The sequence below is a fragment of the Nomascus leucogenys genome, chromosome 2, assembly GCF_006542625.1.
Source record: "Nomascus leucogenys isolate Asia chromosome 2, Asia_NLE_v1, whole genome shotgun sequence".
Lineage (NCBI taxonomy): Eukaryota > Metazoa > Chordata > Mammalia > Primates > Hylobatidae > Nomascus > Nomascus leucogenys.
In genome coordinates, this window is record NC_044382.1 from 44148312 (window position 1) to 44171888 (window position 23577).

Here is a 23577-nt window from a genome sequence, read left to right on the forward strand (position 1 = left end):
TCCAGTCGTGTTTCAAGCTACCACTAGGCTAAGTTCGTAAGACACTTAAAAAAAAAAAAAAAAAAAAAACCCACTCAACGTCTCTTTCTTTTATTTTCATGAGGATAACAGCATTTCCTGCTCTTAAAGAGAATTTATTACACACATTTCTTTTGCAAGACAAGTCCCAGAGGCCAGGAGGCCCTTCCAGCTGGCGGAGCAGCAATGTTTCCAACTATAGAAGTGGATCCTGCCCCCACCCCAGAGGAAGGCAGTGTGAGTCTCAGAAAGCAGGCGCTTAGCCTAGCGGAAGGGCTCGCCCCAACCCGCCTGCCTCAGAGGGTAGCAAAGGAACTGCTGGTGGGCTGGAAACTTGGCTCAAAACCACAAGGGCAAGCACAAAACCTTTTTTTTGGATTCTCCTGTTTTATCTATCAAATTATGGGTATTTTGCATTTTACTGTACCATATGCCTTCACTGTTTTAAAATAAAATGGCATTTCAAACATCTGGATAACACCTCTGCACCTCAGAAGGCATCTTATTTATCCTGTGGTTTGGAGCCCCAACACAATCTGGCCACCCCTGTCTTTACCCTTCACCCAGGGTAGAAGGAGGATTCCATTTTTAAAAGCATGGGTTGAGCTGAGAAGCTGCATCTCCACTCGCTGCATTTTCTTGGGGAGTGGGGGGTGGCACTCCATATAGAGGGACTTTCAAGGACACTGGGTCTGGGGAACACCCTCTTGCTGGTAGCAGAGGCTTCTCTCAGGCCCCTTCCCCAGGGACTAGGTGCTACGCATTGGTGAAGGGCCTCGGTGGTACATGCATGTACAAGGGATGTACTAATTTGTCACCAGAGCCCATAGAGGAGCTGACAGCTGAATCCCCGCTCCCACCATCCAGGCTTCCAGCTCAGGGTGGCCTGCTTTACCCGACACTCCCCACCTCCTGCCCCACTCACCTCTGGGGTTCCCTTCACCCCCCAGGGCTCCATGAGTCTCAGGAAGGAGTCACATCTACAGATCATCAACTCCCTGGGAGGACCCAGGGCAGAACTATATGATAAGGGCTCTGAGGCTCACTCGCCTGGGGTCACAGATGTCCTTGGGCAAAGCCTGGGCGTTTTGGCAAAGCCAGGCTGCACCTCCCGTAACAGACACCTTCCTGTGTAGCACCTGCATCCTGCTGACAAAGGACAAGCTCCCCAGGGACAGGGCCTGTGCTTTCTGTCCCCAGCACTGAGCTAGGCCCACTAGGTACTCTTGAGCACTTGCTGATTTTGATCAGCATCAGCAGCTCCCGGTCCAGAGACCCAGGCCTCTGCCCACTGGCTGACTTCTGGGGACTCTGACTTCCTGAAAATGCAGCTTTCTACCACAAGAGAGCCTGCCTGGGGAAACCCCCACCGCTTGGCCTGCCCTTCCGCCTGTGTCTCTGCCCAGGCCAGAGGAGGACACCACCTCAAACAGTAGCCCCGCAAAACATGCGGCTGGCCTCCAGGTCTCTCCCAGAACTGTCCTTCATACCTCTGGCAAGTCCGGGCCGGGGCAAAAATTTGTTAATCCCCCAGCCCCTGTGGGAAGGAGATGGAGTGGTGGACTGCCCCCACCCACACTCCGTGACGTTGTTCAGATCTTTGAACCAGGCTAGAGAGCCTCCCTCCCTCTCTTTCAACCTAGCCACAGCTTCCACTCCCCACCCCCTCAAATATACTCAAAGCAGCTCCCAGGGAACAACCAAGCCAGGAACTCCTGTCTTAGGCAAAGGGAAGGGAAAAGTCTATGGCAGTTGTCTTTTTTTTTTTTTGCTTTTTTTTGTTTTTGAGACAGAGTCTCACTTTGTAGCTCAAGCTGGAGTGCAGTGGTGCAATCTCGGCTCACTGCAACCTCCGCCTCCTGGGCTCAAGTGATCCTCCTGCCTCAAACTCCTGAGTAGCTGGGATTACAGGTGTGCATCACCATGACCAGCTAATTTTTTAAATTTTTTTTAGTAGAGACAGGGTTTCACCATGTTGGCCAGGCTGGTCTTGAACTCTTGACCTAGGGTGATCTGCCCGCCTTGGCCTCCCAAAGTGCTGGGATTACAGGCATGAGCCACTGCGCCGGGCCTATGGCAGTTGTTCTTAACCCTGGATCCCAACAGGAGGTCTTGTTAAAAAAGCACAGGTACTAGGGGGCACAGTGGCTCACGCCTGTAATCCCAGCACTTTGGGAGGCCAAGATGGGCAGATCACGAGGGCAGGTCGACTAGCCTGACCAACATGGTGAAACCCTGTCTCTACTAAAAATACAAAAATTAGCCAGGCATGGTGGCGTGCACCTGTAATCCCAGCTACTTGGGAGGCTGTGGCAGGGGAATTGCCTGAACCCAGGAGGTGGAGGTTGCAGTGAGCCGAGATCACACCACTCCACTCCAACCTGGGCGACAGAGTGAGACTCCGTCTCAAAAAAAAAAAAAAAAAAAAAAAAAGAGTACAGGTACTGGCCAGGTGTGGTGGCTCATGCCTGTAATCCTAGCACTTCCCGAGGCAGGCAGATCACTTGAGGTCAGGAGTCTGAGACCAGCCTGGCCAACATGGCAAAACCCCGTCTCTACTAAAAATACAAACATCAGCCCAGCGTGGTGGCAAGTGTCAGTAGTCCCAGCTACTCGGGAGGCTGAGGCAAGAGAATCTCTTCAATCCGGGAGGTAGAGGTTGCAGTGAGCTGAGATCACACCACTGCACTCCAGCCTGGGGAACCAAGTGAGACTCCATCTAAAAAAAAAAAAAAAAAAAAAAAAAGGCCAGGCACGGTGGCTCACGCCTGTAATCCCAGCACTCTGGGAGGCCGAGGCAGGCAGATCACCTGAGGTCGGGAGTTCGAGACCACCCTGACCAACATGGAGAAACCCTGTCTCTACTAAAAATACAAAAATTAGCTGGACGTGGTGGCACATGCCTGTAATCCCAGCTGCTCGAGAGGCTGAGGCAGAAGAATCACTTGAACCCAGGAGGCGGAGGTTGCAGTGAGCTGAGATCGTACTATTGCACTATAGCCTGGGCAACAAAAGCAAAACTCCATCTCAAAAAAAAAAAAAAAAAAAAAAAGATATAAGTACCTACGGTGCTACTCCAGACCATGTAAGTCAGAATACCTGGGGTGGAGTGCTATTAAAACAATAATCTCTGCTCTGTGAATTCCATCAGATTCTCAGAGATGTGTTCCACAAAGGGTTAAGCACTAACAATGGCTACACCATTTAGTGAGCCAGGCAAGGCCAGAAACTCATTGTGTAAATTATTATCCTAGCTCCCTAGGCCAGGCTCAGGACTTCAGGGCCAAAAGATAGACAGTTCTGTTGGGATGCCATAGGCAGCAGAAGGCAGCAGGCTGAGTTTTCAGGGGCAGCTCCACCTTTTCCTTCTACGGCCTTAAGGAGCTCCTTAAGGAGCTTTGCGCACTTCCACCAAAAATCCTAGCCCAGCCTCCCAAGAATCCCAGGGCCCATGCCTTCAGCTGTCAGCTCGGAGGCCCGCACTCACTCCCCTTTCACTCTGGCTGAGGGAGGGGCCAGCCACTGGGCAAGGGCCAGATGGGAAGCTGGGCCTCCAGGCCTTAGCCCTGTCCAGGGTCCTGACTTCTGGTCAAGCGCTTTCTTCAGCCCTGAGGCACCTCACTTGCTGTAGAGTGCCCCTTGACTTGCGCCCTTAGGGTGCACTGGGAAAGGGCAGCTCCTGAAAAGTCATCAAAGGGCATCCCTGCCTATCCCACCCAAACCCAACCCCAGCCCTTTCACAGCTGTTGGATTCACTGTGTCCCCCACCCCGTCACTGCCCACATTTAGAGATGAGGAGACAAGTGAACCACAGGTTCCATGGCTCTGTAGCCACCAAGGAGGGGGTTTCCACAGCACACACATCACTCCGTTAGTGTTCCTACTGGGGACTCCTGCCACACTAAGCAAACCACGTGACCAGCCTGACAGCCACCCCATAGGCTTCATACTCCAGGGGATTGAGTAGATGGGGCTCCCAGAACCCCTTTCAGCAGGGTATCCAAAGCCCAGGCTCAGCAGACCATAAAGGCCCCGCCCAAGCCATTCACAGAAAGAGAAGAGAGCAGTCCGTGAGATTTAGTGCAAACATTCTCTGCCGCCAAATCCTCGCTTTCATCTCCGCCCTCTCATGAGCCAAATAACTTGGAAGCTTTCATTGATGGTTTCCTCTCTGCCCCAAGATAAGTTGGAATTTGTGCCGGCCACAGCTCAACCTTGTCACTTAGAGGACTAGGAAAACCTCTCAGGCTGCTCTCCAGCCTACTGTGGGAGGAAAAGCTTGTGCTGGGCAACAGTTCAAGGGTTCTGGGCAGGGAGGACTTCATTGGCCCTTCTAGAGCCCAGGACTTGAGGTGGGGAGGTGTCTCCCAGGCAGACCTCAGAGCCTGCGGAGGCTCCTGGGCTTGGACCCAGGGCCATGTGGAGCTAGTCCCCAGCAGGGTTGGGCATCGATACTTGTACCATGGGTTTGACTATTTTTAGGTGTGGAAAGGTATAAAGGCTCTGGGCTGGAAAACCCAAGAGGCAGGGGAATTTTCTGCCCCATGCAAATTGCTCTTTCTTCTCAGCCTCCGCTGACACCTGTTTCCTCCCAGGCAGGCCTGATCCTGGGTGCAGATGGCAGCCTTGCGCCTGGGAGGTGGCCCCTCCTCCCACTGGAGATTGGAGGAAGCAGAGCAAGGGTAGGAGACTGGCTTAAGTTCCCCCTGGAGTCAAGGAGATAAGCCAGCCCTAGGAGCTCCCGAAAACTTCCCCATCCCACTTCAACTTGAACAGCTACGGTAAACAGGAGATAGGCGGGATTCTCGAAAGGCAGGTCCCTCATGTCTGAAATGGGCATGACAATTCTTGCCTTCCAGGACCAGGAAGGCACATAAAGGTAGCTACTGTTTTACTACTTCAACCACAGCAAGTGGGGAATCCCTGTAGTTCTCAAGACTGGGGTGAGGCTAGGCGCAGTAGCTCATGCCTGTAATCCTGACACTGTGGGAGGCCAAGGTGGGAGGATCGCCTGAACTCAGGAGTTTGAGACAAGCCTGAGCAACACAGTGAGACCTTGTCTCTACTGAAAAAAAAGACAAAAAAAAAAAAAAAATAGCCAGGCATAGTGGTGTGCACCTGTAGTTCTAGCTACTCGGGAAGCTGAGATGGGAGGATCACTTGAGCCTGAAAGTTTGAGGCTGCAGTGAGCCGTGATTGCACCACTGCACTCCATCCTGAGTGACAGAGGGAGACCTTGTCTCAAAAGGAAAAAGGAAAAAAAAAAAAGACCAAGGGTGGGGAAGGTCCCAAACAACCAAGAGCCAGCAGGGCTCCCCAAGGCCCCACTGGCCTTTTGCTTCCTTGGCTGCACTTAAGCACATCCCATCCCCCTACCAAGCAGGACTACCCCAGGAGGGCAGTAAGAGCTTCAACACTGTCCCACCCCCACCTCTACCTCACCTCCAGCACTGCATTCCCCTCTCTTAAAGGCATTCCCAGGGAAAACAGCGTCTATACACTACCCACCATGGGGCCATGGAAGTCAGGCTTGGGGGATGGGGCATCAGGTCTCAAAGAATCCTGCCCCCACCTCCCCAGGGGAGAGTCCTAGGGGAGGGCAGCTCCTGGAGGAGGCAAGGCGGAGTCCTTTTTCAGATGCAAGGCTCTGCGGAAGCCCCCCTCCAAGGGCTGGCTAAAGACAGTGGAGCCAGGACTGCATCTGTGGTGAGGGAGCATAGAGGAGGGGCCAGCATGGAGCAAAGACATCCTCTCCAACCCACGCCGAGGGCCCTGCTACCAAACTCTGGGCCTTTCTGTCTTTGGCATTGTGAGCTCCAAGGATTTAAGGTCTTGGCTAAATGACCTTGGGATCCTCACTTTCCTCATTTTCAACAGGACTGCGAAATTCTGAGCTAGTTTTAATGATTAAAAAGGAGCGTCCAGCCCCAGTGCCTGGCTACTTCTTGGCTGTAGTACAGTATCCTACTTAAGAGCCAGGATTGGCTGGGTGCGGTGGCTCACGCCTGTAATCCCAACACTTTGGGAGGCCGAGGCAGGTGGATCACCTGAGGTCAGGAGTTCAAGACCAGCCTGGCCAACATGGTAAAACCCCATCTCTACTAAAAATACAAAAATTAGGCCGGGCACGGTGGCTCACGACTGTAATCCCAGCACTTTGGGAGGCCAAGGCGGGCGGACCACAAGGTCAGGAGATCAAGCCCATCCTGGCTAACAGGGTGAAACCCCGTCTCTACTAAAAAAATACAAAAAATTAGCCGGGCGTGGTGGCAGGCGCCGGTAGTCCCAGCTACTTGGGAGGCCGAGGCAGGAGAATGGCGTGAACCCAGGAGGCGGAGCTTGCAGTTAGCCGAGATCGCACCACTGCACTCCAGCTTGGGCAACAACGCGAGACTCTGTCTCAAAATAAATAAATAAATAAAATAAAAATTAAAAAAAAAAAATACAAAAATTAGCCGGGTGTGGTGTGCACACCTGTAATCCCAGCTCCTCGGGAAGCTGAGGCAGGAGAGGCATTTGAACCCAGGAGGCAGAGGTTGCAGTGAGCCAAGATCACGCCACTTCACTCCAGCCTGGGGAACAGAGTGAGCCTCAGTCTCCAAAAAAAAAAAGAGCCAGGATTAAGACCCTCCATCTCTCCAAGCTTCGGCAGCCCCATCTGTGCCAAAGGCTTCTTCTGTGGTCAGTGCAATGAATACCTCGTGGCATTAGCACTGAAGACCTAAAAGAAGGAGCAATAAGGCCCTAGGGTGGGAGTTTTCAGGGACCCCAGGAAGGAGGGTCCAGGTGTCCAGGAGTCTACCTACCCCCAGTGCGCTTCTCAGTTGCAGAGGCCATAAACCTCTACCTGCTGTAAGAAACATCCCAGGTCAAAGTAAGGAAGCTTCAAATGCAAATGCCTGCGAAATGGGTACAAGGAACCTATGACTAATTGGATGGCTCTGAGGACCCCACCCCTTATCCCCGCACCAGCAAATCCTTATCACTCTTGGCTCGGCCTCCAAAATGTCACAAACCCTGCTGCTTCTCATTCCACTGCTACCACCCAGCTCTAAGCCACCACTATTTACCTGCTGGACGACTGCAACTCTCCCTTGTCTCACAGCGGCCAGGGGGAACTTTCACTAAAACATCAGGCTGTGTCATTACCCTTTCTGAGATACTTGAAAGGCTTCTCCCCTTGCTCAGCTCAATAGAAACAGCTTCACAACAACCTGGAAGGCTGAGGGAAACTGGACCCTACTCCCCTTCATTCCACTCGGCCACGCTGGCCTCCCTCTGCACTGCCCGTGCCCTCTGCCAGGAATGCTCTGCCCCCATCTCCGCAGGGCAGCTCACTCTCACTCCCCACAGATCTCTGGGAAGCTCGTCACTACCCACCTCGGAGGGCTTCTTTTCGTTCTGTCGGGGCCAGCCCGACTTGGTGCTGCTGGGCAGTTTGGAGCATCTTGATGCAGATGTAGATGTCGCATGACCTGCAGAGAGGGAACAGTCCATTAGGGGTCCTGGAGGGCCAGGAGCACCACCCACTCATGCCCAAGAATAGGAAGCTTCTAAGCAAAGCCCCGGCTAGAATGTTCAGGAGGGAGAAACCTCTGTGAGACCTAGTATCCCTGCTCTGGGCCTCAGTCTCCCCACTGATGAATGGGGACATGAAGCCTCCTCTACTCGCCAACCAGAAGGCTGGAGAAATCAAAGGCTGTTACTGGGGCTCAGTATTAGTTTAATGTGTGACCCCAGACAACTCCTTGGCCCTCTTTGGGACTCTGCTCAAAGAGAGCTGGAATAAAGCCTTTCATGCCCACGCTCCACCCTGCCCCAGGTTAGGTACTGTCCCAACACTCTGGGATGATGCCAGTGGGTATTCAGAGGCAGAGCAGGGCAATGGGAAGAGAGATGCTCTGAAGCAGATCCAGGCCACCAGCAGAGCCCTGACCCAGCCACTTACTAGCTTGTCATCCCAGGCAAATGACTCAATCTCGCTGAGCCTTAGTTTGTTCTTCTGTAAAATGGGGGCAAAAGAATAACTATCTTCAAAGGGCTGTGGTAAGGAATAAGTGACATCATGCCTGTAAAGTCTTAGCACAGTCCCAGGCACACAGTGATTCCTCAATAAACATTAGCTATAATTATTAGGGTCTAAGGCCCTTGCTGGATGACAGTGCTGTGGCCTCCACCCCTATGAATCAAAGGAGCAGCAAGATATAGGGCGACACTATGGTTTTGGCTGAATAGGAGTAGCAGCCATGGGTGGGCACAGTGGAGGGGGCTGGTGGGGAGCCTTGCAGGTACCTGGCCCTCTCAAAGGGTTCCTCTGTCTGCAATCAAGTTAGAAATGGAGGATGTGGTTTTTGGTTCTACTGAGCCAGGCCACAGGCAGCATGTTGTAGCCACAAAAGGCCAGATGCTGTGATCTCCTGCTGTAGGGAAGAAGGGCTGGCCAGGTGGGACGCCAGAGCCAAACTGAGCAAACAGAGCCCAAAGGACAACAAAAGAGACCTGGAGGTAGGGAAGGGGCTGAGACCTCCTTGGCCATCCTAGTGGATCTACCCTTAGGCTTCTGGGGGGGCTGTGGAACTCTGGGAGCTAGGAGGGGCCTTGGCAAGCCCCCTAATCTTACTTGCTCATAAGTGTGAAGAAACAGGTCTAGAGTTGCACAGCTCCAAGCCCGGCCTCCTTGGCAGGGCAGCCTCCTCCTTAGCCTGGGCCTCCAGCAAGGCAATCATTGCTAGGTGAGATCTTCCTGGCAGCACAACCCTCCTACCCACAGCAGATGGAACTCCTTACTCCAACAGGCACAGGCAGGCCTGGCTTTCTGGGCACCTGAGAAGAGCTGCCTTATGACCTAGTACCAGAGCCCTCACTCTGCATAAACCTCCCTTCTCTTCTCCGAATTTCAGGGGAGGCTCCCTAAACTTCTTCTGCTGCTTGATAATACATTCCACGCACCCCTCCCCGCAACCATCACATCCAATTGACACGCCAATCCATACACAAGTCTACCTCTGGGATTCTATTGCCAAGGCTCTATGAAGGTTGGGTGTCTACATTGATTTGTTCAGCAAACATTTACTAAGCATCTACTATGTGCCAGATCATAGCTAGGGATATAGCAGTAAGCAAGACAAGAGACCTCTTATCAAGGAGCTTACCACTGATTGGGAAGTGGCACTTATCCAGTAATTATGGTAAAAGGTGACTGGTTTTGTATCTGTTGTACACAGACTTTCTATATGGGCCTTGACTTAATATATGCAGAAGCCCAGAGCAGAGCCGATCTGTTCCAACCAGAGCAAAACAAATGGAGCTGGGACCTAGAGGGTAAGGGGGAGTACAGCTGGGAGAACAAGGCCCTGGAGGTCATGGAAGGTGCAGGGACTTTTTTAGAAGTGGAGGGGCAGGAGTGGAGAAACCTGACTTGATTTATGCTTTCATCAACATGCCTCCTAGTGAAATTAAGACCATAGGGCAGCCTCCTCCCATCTGGGCCTGTAGGCCCGATCACTATTCAAATGCTTTCCCTGTAGGAGCCCAAACTGGAAGGCCTTACTGTCAGTGGTGTCAGAGTTGTCACTGCTGATGGAGTATTTTCGCCTCTTCTCTTCCATCTGCAACAAAAGGCAAGCCCATTATACTCACGGATGGCTTGGGAAATCCTCAACCTCTCAGAAAATCACCCCATCACCTACCGCCCCACACTTACTCCACTGCAGAAAGATAAGAATAAAGCCCTGCCCTAGCCTTCTTCTCTGCCAGCACCACCCTCTCCCACCCACCCACAGAGGCCCTGGGATACTAAAAGGCTGCATCTCCCACCTTCTGAGCCCAGAGCCCTTGGTTGAGCAAGGGTCTAACCAAAGCTGTTGTAGAGGGAGAGGACATGGGGGCGTCAGCAAGCCCAAACTGAATAGTGACCATGACCTGCCCAGTCCCAGCTGCCACCCAAGGACACTCAGGCCCACCACTGCAAAGGCCTCCTGAGCCACAAGTCCTCTAGGGAGGTAGGTGAATAGAGGACAGCAAACAAGACTGATTCTTCCAGAAGGACTGTGCTGTCGGAAGTTAAGGACAAGCCAGCACAGACAACACTGAGGGCCTAGTCCTGTGAGTGGTGGTCAGCAGTGTACAGAAGCAGGGGAGAGGCGGGGGACACTCCAGGCTGGGTCCCTGAGACACATCAGGACCAGGGTGACTGGTCCTGGGCTGGGCTACCCTGCCCTCCTACTCCCCACCATCCTTCCCAGATAAACGTACAAATAAACTCTACCTCAACTGCAACATCTAACTTCACGGTATTAAGGACAACTCTCACATAGGGGCCTCATACTGAGCTCACGCGGAGTCTTCCTTTATCCACATCATCTCCTGTTCCTAACCAGGTGAGCTGTGAGCTCCATTTGTAAGTGAGGCCAGCACCTTGTCCTGCTAGTAAGTGGCTGAGATGGGACTGAATCCATGAGGTCTGATCCCCAGGCGCATGCTGAGCTGCCTTTGTACCCTCCATCAGCTCCTGGCTGCTGAAAGTGTTTTCCCACCACTGTTTCCTATAATCCTCACGAGTCCCAGGAGGCAGAGCCTGCTCTCATCCCCTCAGAGGGGAGCATAGCAGGTGATGCGTTAACCTGCTCTGGGTCTTACAGCTCGCCTGTGGCTGAGTCCTAATGTGGGAACACATTGGGGGCTCAGGGTTCAGAGCACGCTCCCCTGTGTTCCCTGACTGACTCCCCACAGCAAAGGATAGGGAGGGAGTCTGTGTCAGTAGAGAGAAAGCCCCACTGCCCAGCCCATCTGCACCTAACTCCAGCTGCCCCCAACACCAGTCCATTCCTGCTGAGCCTTGGGATGCCACCATCTTACTGCAGCCCTGCAGAGACTAGGGAGCATCTGCTAAGGTGGGTGTGAACACCCAGATCTCTCAGCTGATCAGGTTGGCCCTCCTGCCTTGGACTTGATGTTAGCCGGGAGCTTCTCTCTACCCCAGTGCCCACCACCAGCAGGATCAGGATGGCAGGAAGGCTCATTGAGGCTGCCTGCCGCCCAGCTTCAAAGGTGCCGGTAAAGTGCCCTCCAGAGGCTGAGGTTCCAAGGGACACTGGTGGTGCAAGCAGCACAGAGGCAGGAACAAGGATGGCTAAGACAGCTAAGCACTCACAGTAGCGGGAGGGGGGTCCACAGGGTCCACAGGGACCTCAGTGAGTCCTTAGAGCAGCCCTGTGTTATAGGCATATATCATGGCTGCTTCCCTTTTGCAGAGGAGGAGAGTGAAGCTCAGAGGTTAAGTGACCTGCCCAAGATGTCAATGACTGTATTTGATTCAGGAGACCGTGCTCTTGACCTTCTGACTTCTCTGCCTCTGTGCAGCAGAGTACAAACAGCTCAGCAACCCACAGCTGCCACCTTCACTGCCTTCCAGAGTCTGTGTGTCAAGGGCGTGACACCTGTAATCCCAGCACTTTGGGAGGCTGGAGCTGGAGGTTCTCTTGAGCCCAAGAGATCGAGACCAGCCTGGGCAATGGAGTGGGACCCATCTCTACAAAAAATTTAAAAATTAGCCAGTTGTAGTGGCACATGCCTGAGGTCCTAGCTATGCAGGAGGCTGAGGTGAGAGGATAGCCTGAGTCAGGGAGGTTAAGGCTGCAGTGAGCCATGATCGTGCCACTGCACTCCAGCCTTGGCGACAGAGTAAGATCCTATCTCAAAAAAAAAAAAAAAAAAAAAAAAAAAAACAAAGAGAGTGTGACAAAGGCTGACTGACAGAATCCTGACTCCTGATTCTAGCCTACGTCTTCCTCAGCTCAGCCCAGCCCAGTGCAACCCAGCTTTGTCCTGACATCGGTGGGTGGAGTGGGGGGGAGGTGCTAAAAGTGCACCCACCTATTTTCTTTTGCAATCCTGTATGCGAATTCCATTTCTCTTCATTTCCTGCAAAGAAGGCACTTCCGAGCCAGCATCTCCCACAGCATTAAAAGCAGAAGTTGTTGATGGGTTCAAATCCTAGCTCCTCTCCTCATAGACCAGGGACCTTGGAGAAGACATACCTCCCAGAGGAGATAAACTGGAACTGGCTTTTTACATAAATGTCCTGAATTTAAAATGTTGGCAACTGAGTCAGAATTTTTACAACACTTTGAAAGGGCCAAACTAAACATATCTGTGGGCCAGAATCAGCTGGTAAGAATAAATAAGAACAGTGTAAAGCCCTCAGCACAGTGGCTAGAGATCCATATGTTAGTAATATCATGGCAGCCTTGGACCAGGTTGGAGAGTCCTGGAGGAGGGGCTCCTAAAAAAGAGGCAGTGACCCTATACAGTAAGGAAGGTGCCCTAGAAAGGACTCCTTGACTGCCCAGGGACCATGCTGACAGGTGACTGTCAGCATGCAGACCTACATCCCGCACCGAGCCAATTCCCCATCCAACCCTGTCCTCCACAAAACACCCGAGTGCCTAGGGATTATTCTGGGTCAGGGCTGTCCCATGGGAGGCTATTATTAAGGGAGCAGATTTTGTGGTGGCTTAATTGTTATAACAACTAGGCTTGAGAAGGAAGCCACTGTTTTGTGAGTGCAGCTTCTTTCCTTTAAACCAAGTCTTCCAAAGGCCTCCTTGCTCCAGCGAGCTCCCACTGTCACAGTGGCTAATGAGGCCTGGGACCGCACTATGTCAGCTTTTTGCCCCATGGATCACCCTCCTCACAAACTCAGCAAGAGGGACAGGGAGGACTCCTTTCCCAAAGCTGAAATCCAGGACTGCAAACACACTTGGGGGGTGGAGGTGCTTAGATATGATCTTGGCCTCTGATTTTTCTTCTCCACTGGCTTCCCCCATCTCCCCCAAAGCAAGGTCTGCGTGGGAGAAGATTTCAGTGTCACAAGGCACTTGCTTTCGAGGACAGAAAGTGCTCCCGAAATCCTACCTATAAAGGAGACTCTGGGAAAGAAAGGATCTCCTTTTCCTGCCATTTGCACTAGTCTATTGGCACTTCTCATGCAAACCCCAGCATGGAGACACAGGTAGGAAGCTCTCCTTCAAAGTGTGGGTGTCGTAGAGTCCCCTCAATGAAGCAAAAGCCCACAGCCTCTCTGTATCCTCGGCCCCACCAAGTCCACTAGGCTCTGCCTCCAGAACACACCCACTTTCTTCCTACTATCACCACACTGGTCCAAGCCAATCTCATCTCTTGCCTGAACCACTTGTTCATCTCCCAGCTTCCACTATCAATTCACCCATGTCCAGGCTCCACACAGCTGCCAGAGTGATGTTTAAAAAGCATAAATCAGTCGGGGTGTGGTGACTCACACCTGTAATCCCAGCACTTAGGGAGGCCAAAGCAGGCGGATCACTTGAGCCTAGGAGTTCAAGATCAGTCTGGGCAACATGGCAAATCCCCGACTCTACAAAAAATACAAGTTAGCTGGGCATGGTGGCGTGTGCCTGTGGTCCCAGCTACTGAAGGGGCTGAAGTGGGAGGCCAGGAGGTTGAGGTTGCAGTGAGCTGTGATTATGCTACTGTACTCCAGCCTGGGTGACAGAGTGACACCCTGTCTCAAAAAAAAAAAAAAACAGAAAAAAAAAAAAAAAGCCAGGCACAGTGGCTCATCCTTGTATTCCCAGCACTTTGGGAGACCAAAGCGGGTGGATCACTTGAGAGGTCAGGAGTTCGAGACCAGCCTGGCTAATGTGGTGAAACCCCCATCTCTACTAAAAATACAAAAATTAGCCAGGCGTAGTGGCAGGAGCCTGTAATCTCAGCTACTCTGGAGGCTGAGGCAAGAGAATTGCTTGAACCTGGGAGATAGAGGCTGCAGTGAGCCGAGATTGTGCCAATGCCTTCCAGCCTGGACAACAGAGTGGGACTCTGTCTCAAAAAAAAAAAAAAAAAGGTATAAATCAGAAGCTGGGCATGGTGATATGCACCTGTAGTTCCAGCTACTTGGGAGGTGGAGGCAGGAGGATCACTTGGGCCCAGGAGTTCAAGGCAAGCCCAGGCAACACAGCAAGACCCCATCTCTAAAAAAAATTAGAACAAAATAAAAAATTTAAAAGGCATAAATCAGATCACATCATGCCCCTAACTGAAAATCTTTCAAAGGCTTCATAGATCAAAGAACAAATCCTAAGCTCCTGACCACAAGACCCTACACAATCTGGCCCCCGCCACCTGGACAAGTTCATACTGACCACTATCCCCTTCCTCACCACCTTCTAGCCATGCTGGGCTCCTTTCATTCCTTTGAACAAGCCAAAGATTCCATACTGCGAGCCCTGTGCACACGCTATACTCCACTCTGCCTGGAATATTCTTTTATGTGGTCTATGCATGTCTGACTTTTCAATCTTCAGGTTTAAGCTTCAGTGTGGCCCATGGCAGTCTATGCTCATCACACTATCTGAAGAAATTCACCACCCAGTGTCCACGGAATACTCATCCCAGCTGTGCTTGTTGAGCTACTTGTTGCATGTCGTTCCCCTTGGGAATGTATATTCCATGAAGAGTAAGGAGCATTCCATCTAGACTCCGGCCAGGACCCCAGTGACACACTAGGGAGTGCTGAGTGTGCTCTCGCTCCCTCCCCCAAGAAGTGTCGGGACCACACAGTCCAGCTGGCCTGCCTGTGGCTTGCAGGAACAAACACCCTAGCCCAAGATTTCGCCCTTGTTTTCACAGCCTGCCTTCCCCGTCTTAACCTCACACATTTTCCAGGAGGCTTTATTCGGTTGGGCTCCTGGCTAATGATCAATGTCAACTCAGTAATAGGGCAGCAATTTGGTGGCAGATGTTTTCTTGGCAGCACTAGTGATTGGTCTTAGTGGGGGCCTCAGGTCTGGACTTAAAACACCAATGCCCAATGCCAGCCCCCTTTAAAGACCTCTCTGCAAATAAACTCAAATAAACACCCTGGGCCTCCATTAACGCCCTTCCAGCTGACCCTGGGAACAGTGGGCCTTTCAGGCCTGCCACTGCAGCCACTCCCTGGGCAGTTAAAACACCCCAACCTGGCCTCCAGCCTCTCCTCTCCAGGGGCCACTAGGCCTGGCCTGCCCGCCACCACACAGCAGGATTTCGTCCTCCTCCTTAAAAAAAGGGGAAAAAAGGGCTTTCAAGCAGGCAATTTACCATTCCAGACACAATCTTTCAAAGAGAAACAAAAACTCTCCCTGTCTGAGGCAGACCGCTAAGGCGTGTGTGTAATAAGATGCTAATACAATTTAATGATATTTCGGCTGGAAAACCTGTCCTCAGAGCCTCCTTGTGTTGGGAAGGCCAGACATTCAGAAAACAAGAGCTGCACACTCCTAAACGGCTTTAAACAGGGGTCACAGCCCCACTCTTTCCTATCTCTCATTAACTTTAATGCCTTCTCAGGGACAGTAATTGCAGTTACAAAAATGATTTTGTATACAGAGTAGAGGGCTGCTGCCCGGGATCCTCCAGTCAGCTTCCTGGACCTGCTTCTCCAAGTCTAGAGGAGCCTGAACCCTCCTCCAACACCCGCCACTGCGTGTCTGCAACTTCGAGTGTCCCAGAGAGGACCCAGCTCCCCTTGAAGACGCTGCCACACCCACCCTCCAGACCAGTTCTGGGGATGTACCAAGGGGATGGTGGGAGAATGAAAAGGCTCTGTCTACTTTGTTCTTCAGAACCTTCCCACCCTACTCTTTGCCCCAGACAGGGTAGAGCTCCGTCTACTCGCTCCCATATCGGCTGCCCATTGGCACCTGCAGGATCCTTCTGATCCCTTCTGCAGAGAAGCGAGCTGGCTCTCTGGCCTAGCCTAAAGGTGAGAGATCAAAGGTCAAAGCTGCATCAGGGGCCCTCCCCAGGTATAATAAGGATGACTAATACTAATCACGTGCTTATCGCATGCCTGCTTTGGGCTTAGTCTTTTTTAGGTAATCACTTATTCTATACATCCACCATGAGATAGGTAGTTATTAATCCCATTTGCAGAAAGTGCTCCTTATAACAGAAGGAACTGAGGTATAGAGCCATTATGACAGTTGGTAACTGCACAGCCAGGATTCAAACCTAGGCTGTCTGACTCCAGAAGGTGTACCCATCTCCAGTGTGCTAAAGTGTACAGGCCCACAAGTTCCCGGGTATGGGTATTCCAGATTCCTATGGGCTGTCTGAAAGGAGCTTTGAGCAGACCCACAATTGTAAGCTTTTGAGCCACATGGTAAGGGTCCTATCTAGAGGACAGGGCAAGCCAGGGGTATCCTGCTCCCCAACTCTGACCTGTTCTCCCCATCAGAGAACCTAAAGGGAGAACTGTGAGGTCCCAAAGAGCCTGCTGCATGTGCTATGAAGAATTTGGACTAGAAGCCTCTTACCTGTGTCATGAGCATAAGACAACTGCCTTCCTGTTAAGTGGAACACTAGGTTAGAGCCAGAATACCCTGCCTCCCAACCTCAAGGATGTGGGGGTCAGTGTCAAAGGCCTATACGGTGTCAATACTCTGTGGTGCATCTAGTGCCTGGGGACTGGCAGTCCCAACTCACCAGTCAATGAAAGCTAAGTGGAGATTTCTGACAACCTCTTGGACCACTGTTACTGGCTCTTTAGCCAGGCAATTTAGGGAAAGGAAAAGCATTTTGGATGGGAAACATTCTGGAAACGTTTGCTGCATCCTGAGCCCAAACAACTCTATCCTTAAACACTTCATCTCCAAAAGTGCTGGGGGGACCCTTGGCCAAACAGTTTCAAAACCAACATTCACTGCAAGTCCTGCTGCCTGGGGCGAGGACTTCCCTCTGTGAGGCATTTGCTGCAGAACCAAATGCTTCTCCACTCAAAACAACAGCCAACAGCACTTGGGACAACCTAGAGGGCTCCAGATCAAACAAACATCCCTTTTTTCCTCTACCATGCAAACTTGCTCAATAAATTATTCGCCCACTTCGGATCAAAGCCTGTTTTTGCAGCCTGTGACCCAAAAAGCAAATAGCATCTCTTAAACATGAAAGCCCTCCTCCTTGCCTGGGTCAGCTTTATTACTCATTCCTTCCCCCTTATAGTTATTCTGTTGTTAGTTTCCTCCTCTGCTTGTTAGATGGCTCTGCGAGTCCCAACCCGTCTAAGGAAGATGGGACAAGACGGATGGTGCGTTCATCTGGGGCCCTAAGGTGAGAAAGAAAGTCAGGGTAGGGGAGAAGCCCTGGGAACCCAGGAAACAAAGCCAGGCCCGGTTGGCAGCTCCATGCCGAGCCCTTTTGCCAAATGTCCTACTGGGAATTTTACCAGTGAAGGGAGGGAGTTAATGCCACTCCGAGAGGAGGGGCCAGGCGGTCCTACCACCTCCCAGGCCCAGGACTCAGTTTGCAAACATAAATGCTAAAGGGGCGTCCTGACAGCCTGTCTGGGATCAGAGCTCAGGGGTCCTCCTTCCAACAAAGGCAAGGCAGCAGGTCCCACTCAGCCCCTTCCTAGCCGCTTTGGAACCGCTCTGAATGGAAACATGACACCTCTCGATGACCCCCCTACAAACTCTGACCCGGGATAAAACTTTGTGCCTCGGGATCCTGCAGAAGATGAGCCAGGGGTGCGAGACGCAGCGGCGAGGTTTGGAAATCTGCAGAGACCAGAATCGCTGGCCGCAGTGTGCCTTCGGCGTAGGGCAAAGACACCCAGTGACCCTTCACCTCCCCCAGCCTCCAGCAAGAGGCCAGCAGCCAAGCTGGTGAAAAAGTGCCCAGGCCAGCGGCAGTGGCTGAGGGGATTGGGAGGGGAGTTGCGCGCGCCTCCAGCCCGCCCCTGGAGGCAGTCCGCGGGACCGCAGGCTGGAGGCGCGCCGGCGTGATTCCGACAGCGAGCCGGGAGGAGGAGCCGGAGGAGGCTGCGGGGGGCTCCGGCCCAGGCGAAGGAAGGGCAAGAGGCTGTTCGACCGGGGGCGGCGCCGGGAGGTGGGTGGGCTTACACCCAGGTCGGGGGAGGGGTTTAAGAGACACTGGGAAGCGCAGCCGAGCCCCAGGGGCGGGTGGGGTGGGTAGCTGTGTGTAGTAGGGGACAGGGCTGGGCCTCTGGAAGCTAGAGTGAAGCCTTCCTGGCTGTCTCGCAGGCAACCCCATCCTCTGGCAGAACAGCTGCGAATCGCCAAGTTGACCCCTCTCGTCCCTTCGCCGAGAGGAGAGGGTGTCTCAGGACCCAGGGATGGGCGGGAAGAAACCATGGGGAGCCACAAGTCTGCACCCAGGCGGGGAGGTGGCGGGCGGGCGCCGCTCCGCAGGCGCAGGCGAGTGGGTGGGAAGAAAGGAGGGACAGGGAGGAAGGAGGTGAGGCCGGGAAGATGCCACTGCCGGGGGCGGGGCGGGGCCGGGGATCCGGCAAAGGGACTGCAGTAGCGCTAGGTGGGGGCGGGGGCTGCAATGTCACTCACTTGAGACTCAGGTGTGTGCGTCCCAAACGGGGTTCGCCACAAGCCGGCATCTTCCTGGTACCACCCATGGTTCAGGGCCCGAGGCAGAGGGCAGGGGACTGCGGATCCGTCCCTGAAGCGGGACGCGAACCGGCAGAGTTGGGAGAAGGTAAACAAGGGCCACGCCCCCTGCCGTCGCCCCGCGGGCGCGCACCCGCCGCTCCGGCCGCCGCCGGTACATTTCCACTCTCCCAGCGCCTCTCCCCCGCTGGACTCCCGCGCGGCCCCGGAGGTGGAGGCTGCCCGCGACCCCAGTCCTCACCCCTGGCGCGGAGGCTCCGCACCCTCCACACTCACCTGGAAAGGGTGTCCCCCGCCCCTCCAAAAAAACTGTCTAATTTGTGCAGAGCCTCCAACCCCAGGAGCCGAGCATGCTGCCCCCGCGTGCAGCGCCCGCGTGCACCGGGCCGGGAGAGGGGGCGACAGGGCGGAGGCGGCGGCCCCCGGAAGGTGTCTGGGACCGGACCGGCTGCACGTGAGCCCAGCGCGAGGTCATGTGCACCGGCTCAGCCCGGTTCGGCGCCCGGACGTGCTGCGTATCAACAAAATGAAACTCGGGGAGACAGGAGGGCACATAGCTCCAGGTTCTCAGAGCCCCCGCCCGGGCCGCTCGACCTCCCCACCGTACCCATCTCCCGCCGCAGCCCCTACGCCCGGCCGGAGCCCGCGGGGCAAGTTGCAGCCCTGGCGCGCCCCCACCCGCCCGCGCCCCCTCGCCGGCCCGGGGGCGCTTTGCCGCAGTCATTAATAAAGAAGGTCGCCAAGCTCACCCTTCCAAAAGTTGTTGTTGCATGCGCCCCTCTCAGCCTCCCCGCACTGTACTCTTTAAAACACGACTGACCAACATGCGCAATCTCTCTCCCCTGTGCTGTGCATCCCCCCCCTCCGCGCTGGCTTCCTAGAACAGGCAGCCAGCAGGAGAGAGAGGGAGCGAGCGAGCAAGAGAGAGCGAGGGAGCGAAGAGCGCTGGCAGATCTGTTGCAAAAACACCAAATAACGTCGTGGAGATGCGCAGGGCCCATCCGCCGGGGGCTGGATCTTACCTTGCTCCGCGGTGCCCCCCTGACGGGCGCTGCCCTCGGCTACGCGCCGCTGCAGGGACCGGCGCGGGAAGGATGCTCCCGAAGCCGGGAGCTCCTGGGGCCGGCGCGGGAGGGCGGGGGGCGCGCATCCATCCGGGGTCGCAGCGAGGGAGGCGGCCGGGCCCGCGGCGTCCCAGGCCCCACGCCCCCCGCCGGGGACGGTCGGCCCGCAGGACCTGAGCCGGTGCCGCTAGGAGTGGGCGCAAAGTAACTCCATGGACGCTACTCACCCCCCCAAAAAATAGCCTCCAACTGCGATGGCCGCGGTCGGCACCATTCACCAACCCCCTGTGTATGTTTCTGTTTCTTTTTAAACCAAGACTTCCTTGTGATCTCTTTAGAAAAAAAAAATGTGTTGGGGTGGGGGTGGGGTGGGGGCGGGCAGGAGGAGCGAGGGAGGGGGAGTAGCCACTTTTTTCTTATTCACTCGGATCTCCGCTCCCGACACCCCCGTCGCCGCCCCCCAACCCCCCGCCCAGTTGTTTGGCTCCGGCGGGGAGTCCAGGTAGCGTTGCGGGCGCCGTGGGGGGAGGGTGTCCTCCCTCGCCGCCCCACCACCACGCCTGCTGGCACCCTGGGCCCGGACTCCCCATGGACTCTGGGGCGCCCCTAACCCGCCCTGTCCCCAGGGCCGGGCCCGAGCGGCGGCTGCGCCCGTGCAAGTCCCATCAGGTCTGCTCACACTTCACACACACACACACACATACCCCGCCCCTCCACTCTTTCACTCACACTTTCTGCTCACACCCCGCCCCCTACGCGCCCCAGCCCCGGGCGGCGCCCCCCGCAACCTTAAAAAAAAAAAAAAAAAGCAAGCTTATACTTAAAAAAATCTTTTGGCGCCATATTAATGACGTACTTAAAATTTGCCATTTCTCCCTGCGTCAAAAAGACGTTTCTTTGCAAATAACAGCCTGGAGGCGACACTCGCGGAGGGAACGAGGTTTGCACTGAGCACCCCGCCCCCCGGGGCTCGGGCGCTGGTAGACCCTCGCCCTAGGCCCTGCTTCTGAATCGCTGGTTTTAAAATGAGAATCGAATAAATCGCGTGGCGTTTTGCAGCACCAGAAGTGAGCAGAAAGTGCTGGCAGGAGGGGAGTGGAGGGGCGAACGCGAGTCTTGGGGAGGGGGCGCGGCCCTCCTCCCCGCACCCACTCCAAATGGAAAACTAACATTCCGGGCGGGGGAACTTGAAATTGTAGGCGACCTCAAGAAAAGAGGGGCGGTCCGTAGAGAGGGTCCCTATTGGGCTCGTCGCCCCCTCCCCCCTCCCGGGTGCCTCCTGGCGCCTAGCGCTGCCCCGCATTTCCGGGGGGTGGAGAAGACAGTGATGGGTGGGTGGGTGGTTGCACATCCTGGCCCCAGTAGGATTTTGCCCCGGGGCGACCCCTTCCTCCTTGCTCTTCCTTCCCATTACCCCGAAAGGGTTAAAAACCGAGGGGTAACTTCCAACGCTGGCACATGGCGAGGAAGCGGGGCGCCCCTCTCCCCACCCTTCGCCTCCTCGCCCCTCCTCCTCCTCCGGCTCCACTTCCCGACTTGACCTTGTGGTGCACAAACAGTGCGCTCGGATCCTCGCAGTTTCTGGAAGAAGAGCCTGCGCTCGCCAGGCGGGCGGGCTGTCGGGCTGCTAGCCGGCGGTGGCGGGGCCTTGGGTCTGTTCCCGGAGCCGCGGGCCACACCCACCCAACCCGCTGCGCCCGCCGAGCTCACCTTCTCTAGAGGAAGGAGAAGGACTGGCCTCCTGGTTGGGGAGGAATCGGGGGTCAAGCTCCAACCTCCTCGGGATGCCTCTAGCTGGGGAGGGGGTGGTCTGGCCTCGGGAGAAGGTTGTGGGGAGCCTGGCCCAACATCCCCAAAGCATCGTGGCCAACTTTTTCTTCCCCCTCATGCTCGGCTGCCCCTCAAAGATTATCCAATAATTTTTCAGCTCACCTTTGGCTTTGAAGGCACGTGGGTGAGTTGTGAATGGACACCGGAGTCGCCTTCCCTCTCCAAGACTGAAGATTGTTTATTCTTCCTTTCCCCTCCACCCCCTTCCATGGGAAGATAAATATTCAATTTACATAAGATGACATTTATGTGACAATTAAGAAGATTCCCCGATGGAATGTTGTGAACACATTTGCTTATAGGAGAAATAAATCTAATAATAAACAAACTCATAATAACAGCACAAATCCTCCGACAGGGCGGATTGTCTACCCAACAAAGAGGGAGATGATGGATGCTGAAATAAGCAGTTTTTGCAACAAGAAAGAAACATGAGCTCAACAACATTTCTTCTTCCTTGGCCTTCATTCACAAAGTCTGAGGAGAATTGTCTGGCAAGAGGAGGGTCTGGGTATTACCTCCCAGTTAGACCTGGCTGTGGCTCTCAGTGGTCAATTGGTGGGATTTTTCCCTAGTCAAGCTCAGAGTCTGGAAACAGGTGCTGCAGACTTGGAGTGTGTAACAAAATAGTTAAATACTTAGGTTCTAATCCTGGTTTTGCATTTCAGAAGCTGTGTGATGTGGGCAAGTGAATTCATCTCCCTGGATCTCTTTTTCCTTTTGGGTAGAATGGGGTGGTTGGAGGGTTCTTGAGGCCATGTGTGCACATACACATATATGTATGTATGTACATATACATGTGGTATGTGTAAAGCAGCAACTGGCACAGGGTGCATAGTGCTCATTAGCACTTTGCCTGGTACCTAAGTGGGTTTTTTTTTTTTGGAAGGGTGAAATTGTTCTCTGAAGCTTGATGGTCAAGGTCCAGATGTCCATTCTAGGGTGGGAGTGAGGGTACTAGTTTACAGTGGCACAGTCTAAAGAGATGACCTCCAGAGATGGATGAGGGAGGGGTGACCATTTAAAGTGCACCTGCAGTGTACTGGTCACTTTGTGAGCCATTCCATCTCATCCTCCCCCAAACCCCTTCCTCCCTTTTCAGAAAGGTTTAGTAACTTACCACAGCCACACAGCTAGTAAGTGCTGGCAGAATTGGCTCTTAGGTTTAGCTGACCTTGAGACCTATGTGGTTTCTATTTTACCACACTGCCAGAAATAAAAAGTATTACTGTTATTGGTTTGATTGGGGATGGGGGAGATCTGATTGCTGTCTTGGCAAGAAAGAATTCTATGAGCGGCACTTTGCTTCTGAGGTGGTTCCCTGACTTGGGGTGAGACCCAGGCCTTCTAATGAGCCCTTGAAAATACCTCTTGCTTAGATGGAAGCCCTATCAAAATCCTTGGATTCCCACAGCTCTCTGCTGCTGTTTAAGGTTAACCTTGGAAGCTTTAACAGAATGATAACGATAAAGCTAATTGTAACGCCTTAATCTTTATTAAAAGTCTCACAAATCATTCATTAACTTTTTTTTCCCCTTTTTCCACAATCTCTGCTTTGGATGTAATCATTCATTAACTTTTTACAGGAAAGAAATGAGAAGAAACAGAGTTCTTGGAGATGTAATCCTTCATTTTTTTTCAACAAGCTTCCCGTATGCCAGAGACCATTCTTGGTGTTGGGCACACAGTACACGCACACACACAAAAATAAGTAAATAAATAAAATAAACAAATGAGGGGCGGGGCAGGGAGAGCATCAGGAAAAATAGCTAATGCATGCTGGGCTTAATACCTACGTGATGGGATGATCTGTGCAACAAACCACCATGGCACACGTTTACCTGTGTAACAAACCCGCACATCCTGCACATGTATCCCAGAACTCAAAAAAAAAAAAAAAAAAAGTAAAAATGTTAGCTGCTAGAGTGAGCACGTTATTAAAATTGGACATGATTTTATTCTAAACTCCAAAATATAAAAATAACTATATATTATGTTTGAAAGTGATTAAGTGCTGTGGAGAAACTCTTAAGTAGGAAAGGGCGATACACAATGTGGGAGTGCAATTTTAAATAAAATAGGGAAGTTCTTACCGAGAAGACAGTCTTTGAGAAGAGGAGGTAAAGGAGTGAACTGTATGTGGGAGTATGTGTGTATGTACATGGGGGAAGAGAAGCCAGCTGTTCTTAACCTGGAGACCACAGACTCTCCTCTCCATGGGTCTGTGG

The 23577-nt window shown here is 53.3% G+C and overlaps 2 protein-coding genes across 8 annotated transcripts in view; one reads left to right on the top strand and one right to left on the bottom strand.

Moving 5' to 3' along the window:
* JADE2 (jade family PHD finger 2) overlaps positions 1–21172 on the bottom strand; it is a 57930-nt gene extending 36758 nt beyond the window's left edge. For 4 of the 7 annotated variants that reach the window (XM_030829010.1, XM_030829004.1, XM_030829001.1 and 1 more), the window contains exons 1-3: positions 19205–19876; positions 9569–9626; positions 7399–7493 (exon numbers count right to left, since the gene is read on the bottom strand). In XM_030829010.1, coding sequence (XP_030684870.1) covers positions 7399–7493; positions 9569–9626; positions 19205–19456 — 405 coding nt within the window. In that variant the 5' untranslated portion in view covers positions 19457–19876. Of the gene's footprint in view, positions 1–7398; positions 7494–9568; positions 9627–19204; positions 19877–21060 lie in introns of those variants that run through there. The other 3 variants (XM_030829029.1, XM_030829015.1, XM_030829022.1) reach the window with 2 other exon arrangements.
* Positions 18348–19203, top strand: LOC115838581 (Wilms tumor protein 1-interacting protein-like). The gene is made up of 2 exons (XM_030829038.1): positions 18348–18543; positions 18782–19203. The coding sequence occupies exons 1-2, from the start codon at positions 18462–18464 to the stop codon at positions 19180–19182; spliced, it is 483 nt and encodes a 160-aa protein (XP_030684898.1). The 5' UTR covers positions 18348–18461; the 3' UTR covers positions 19183–19203.
* Positions 21173–23577: the final 2405 nt, after the last annotated feature.

Bases quoted from the DNA above. Each gene is read 5' to 3' on its own strand.
- LOC115838581 (XM_030829038.1), top strand. From the start codon at position 18,462: ATGGTTCAGGGCCCGAGGCAGAGGGCAGGGGACTGCGGATCCGTCCCT. The intron at 18,544-18,781 runs GTAAACAAGGGC...TAATTTGTGCAG, and splicing joins ACCGGCAGAGTTGGGAGAAG to AGCCTCCAACCCCAGGAGCC.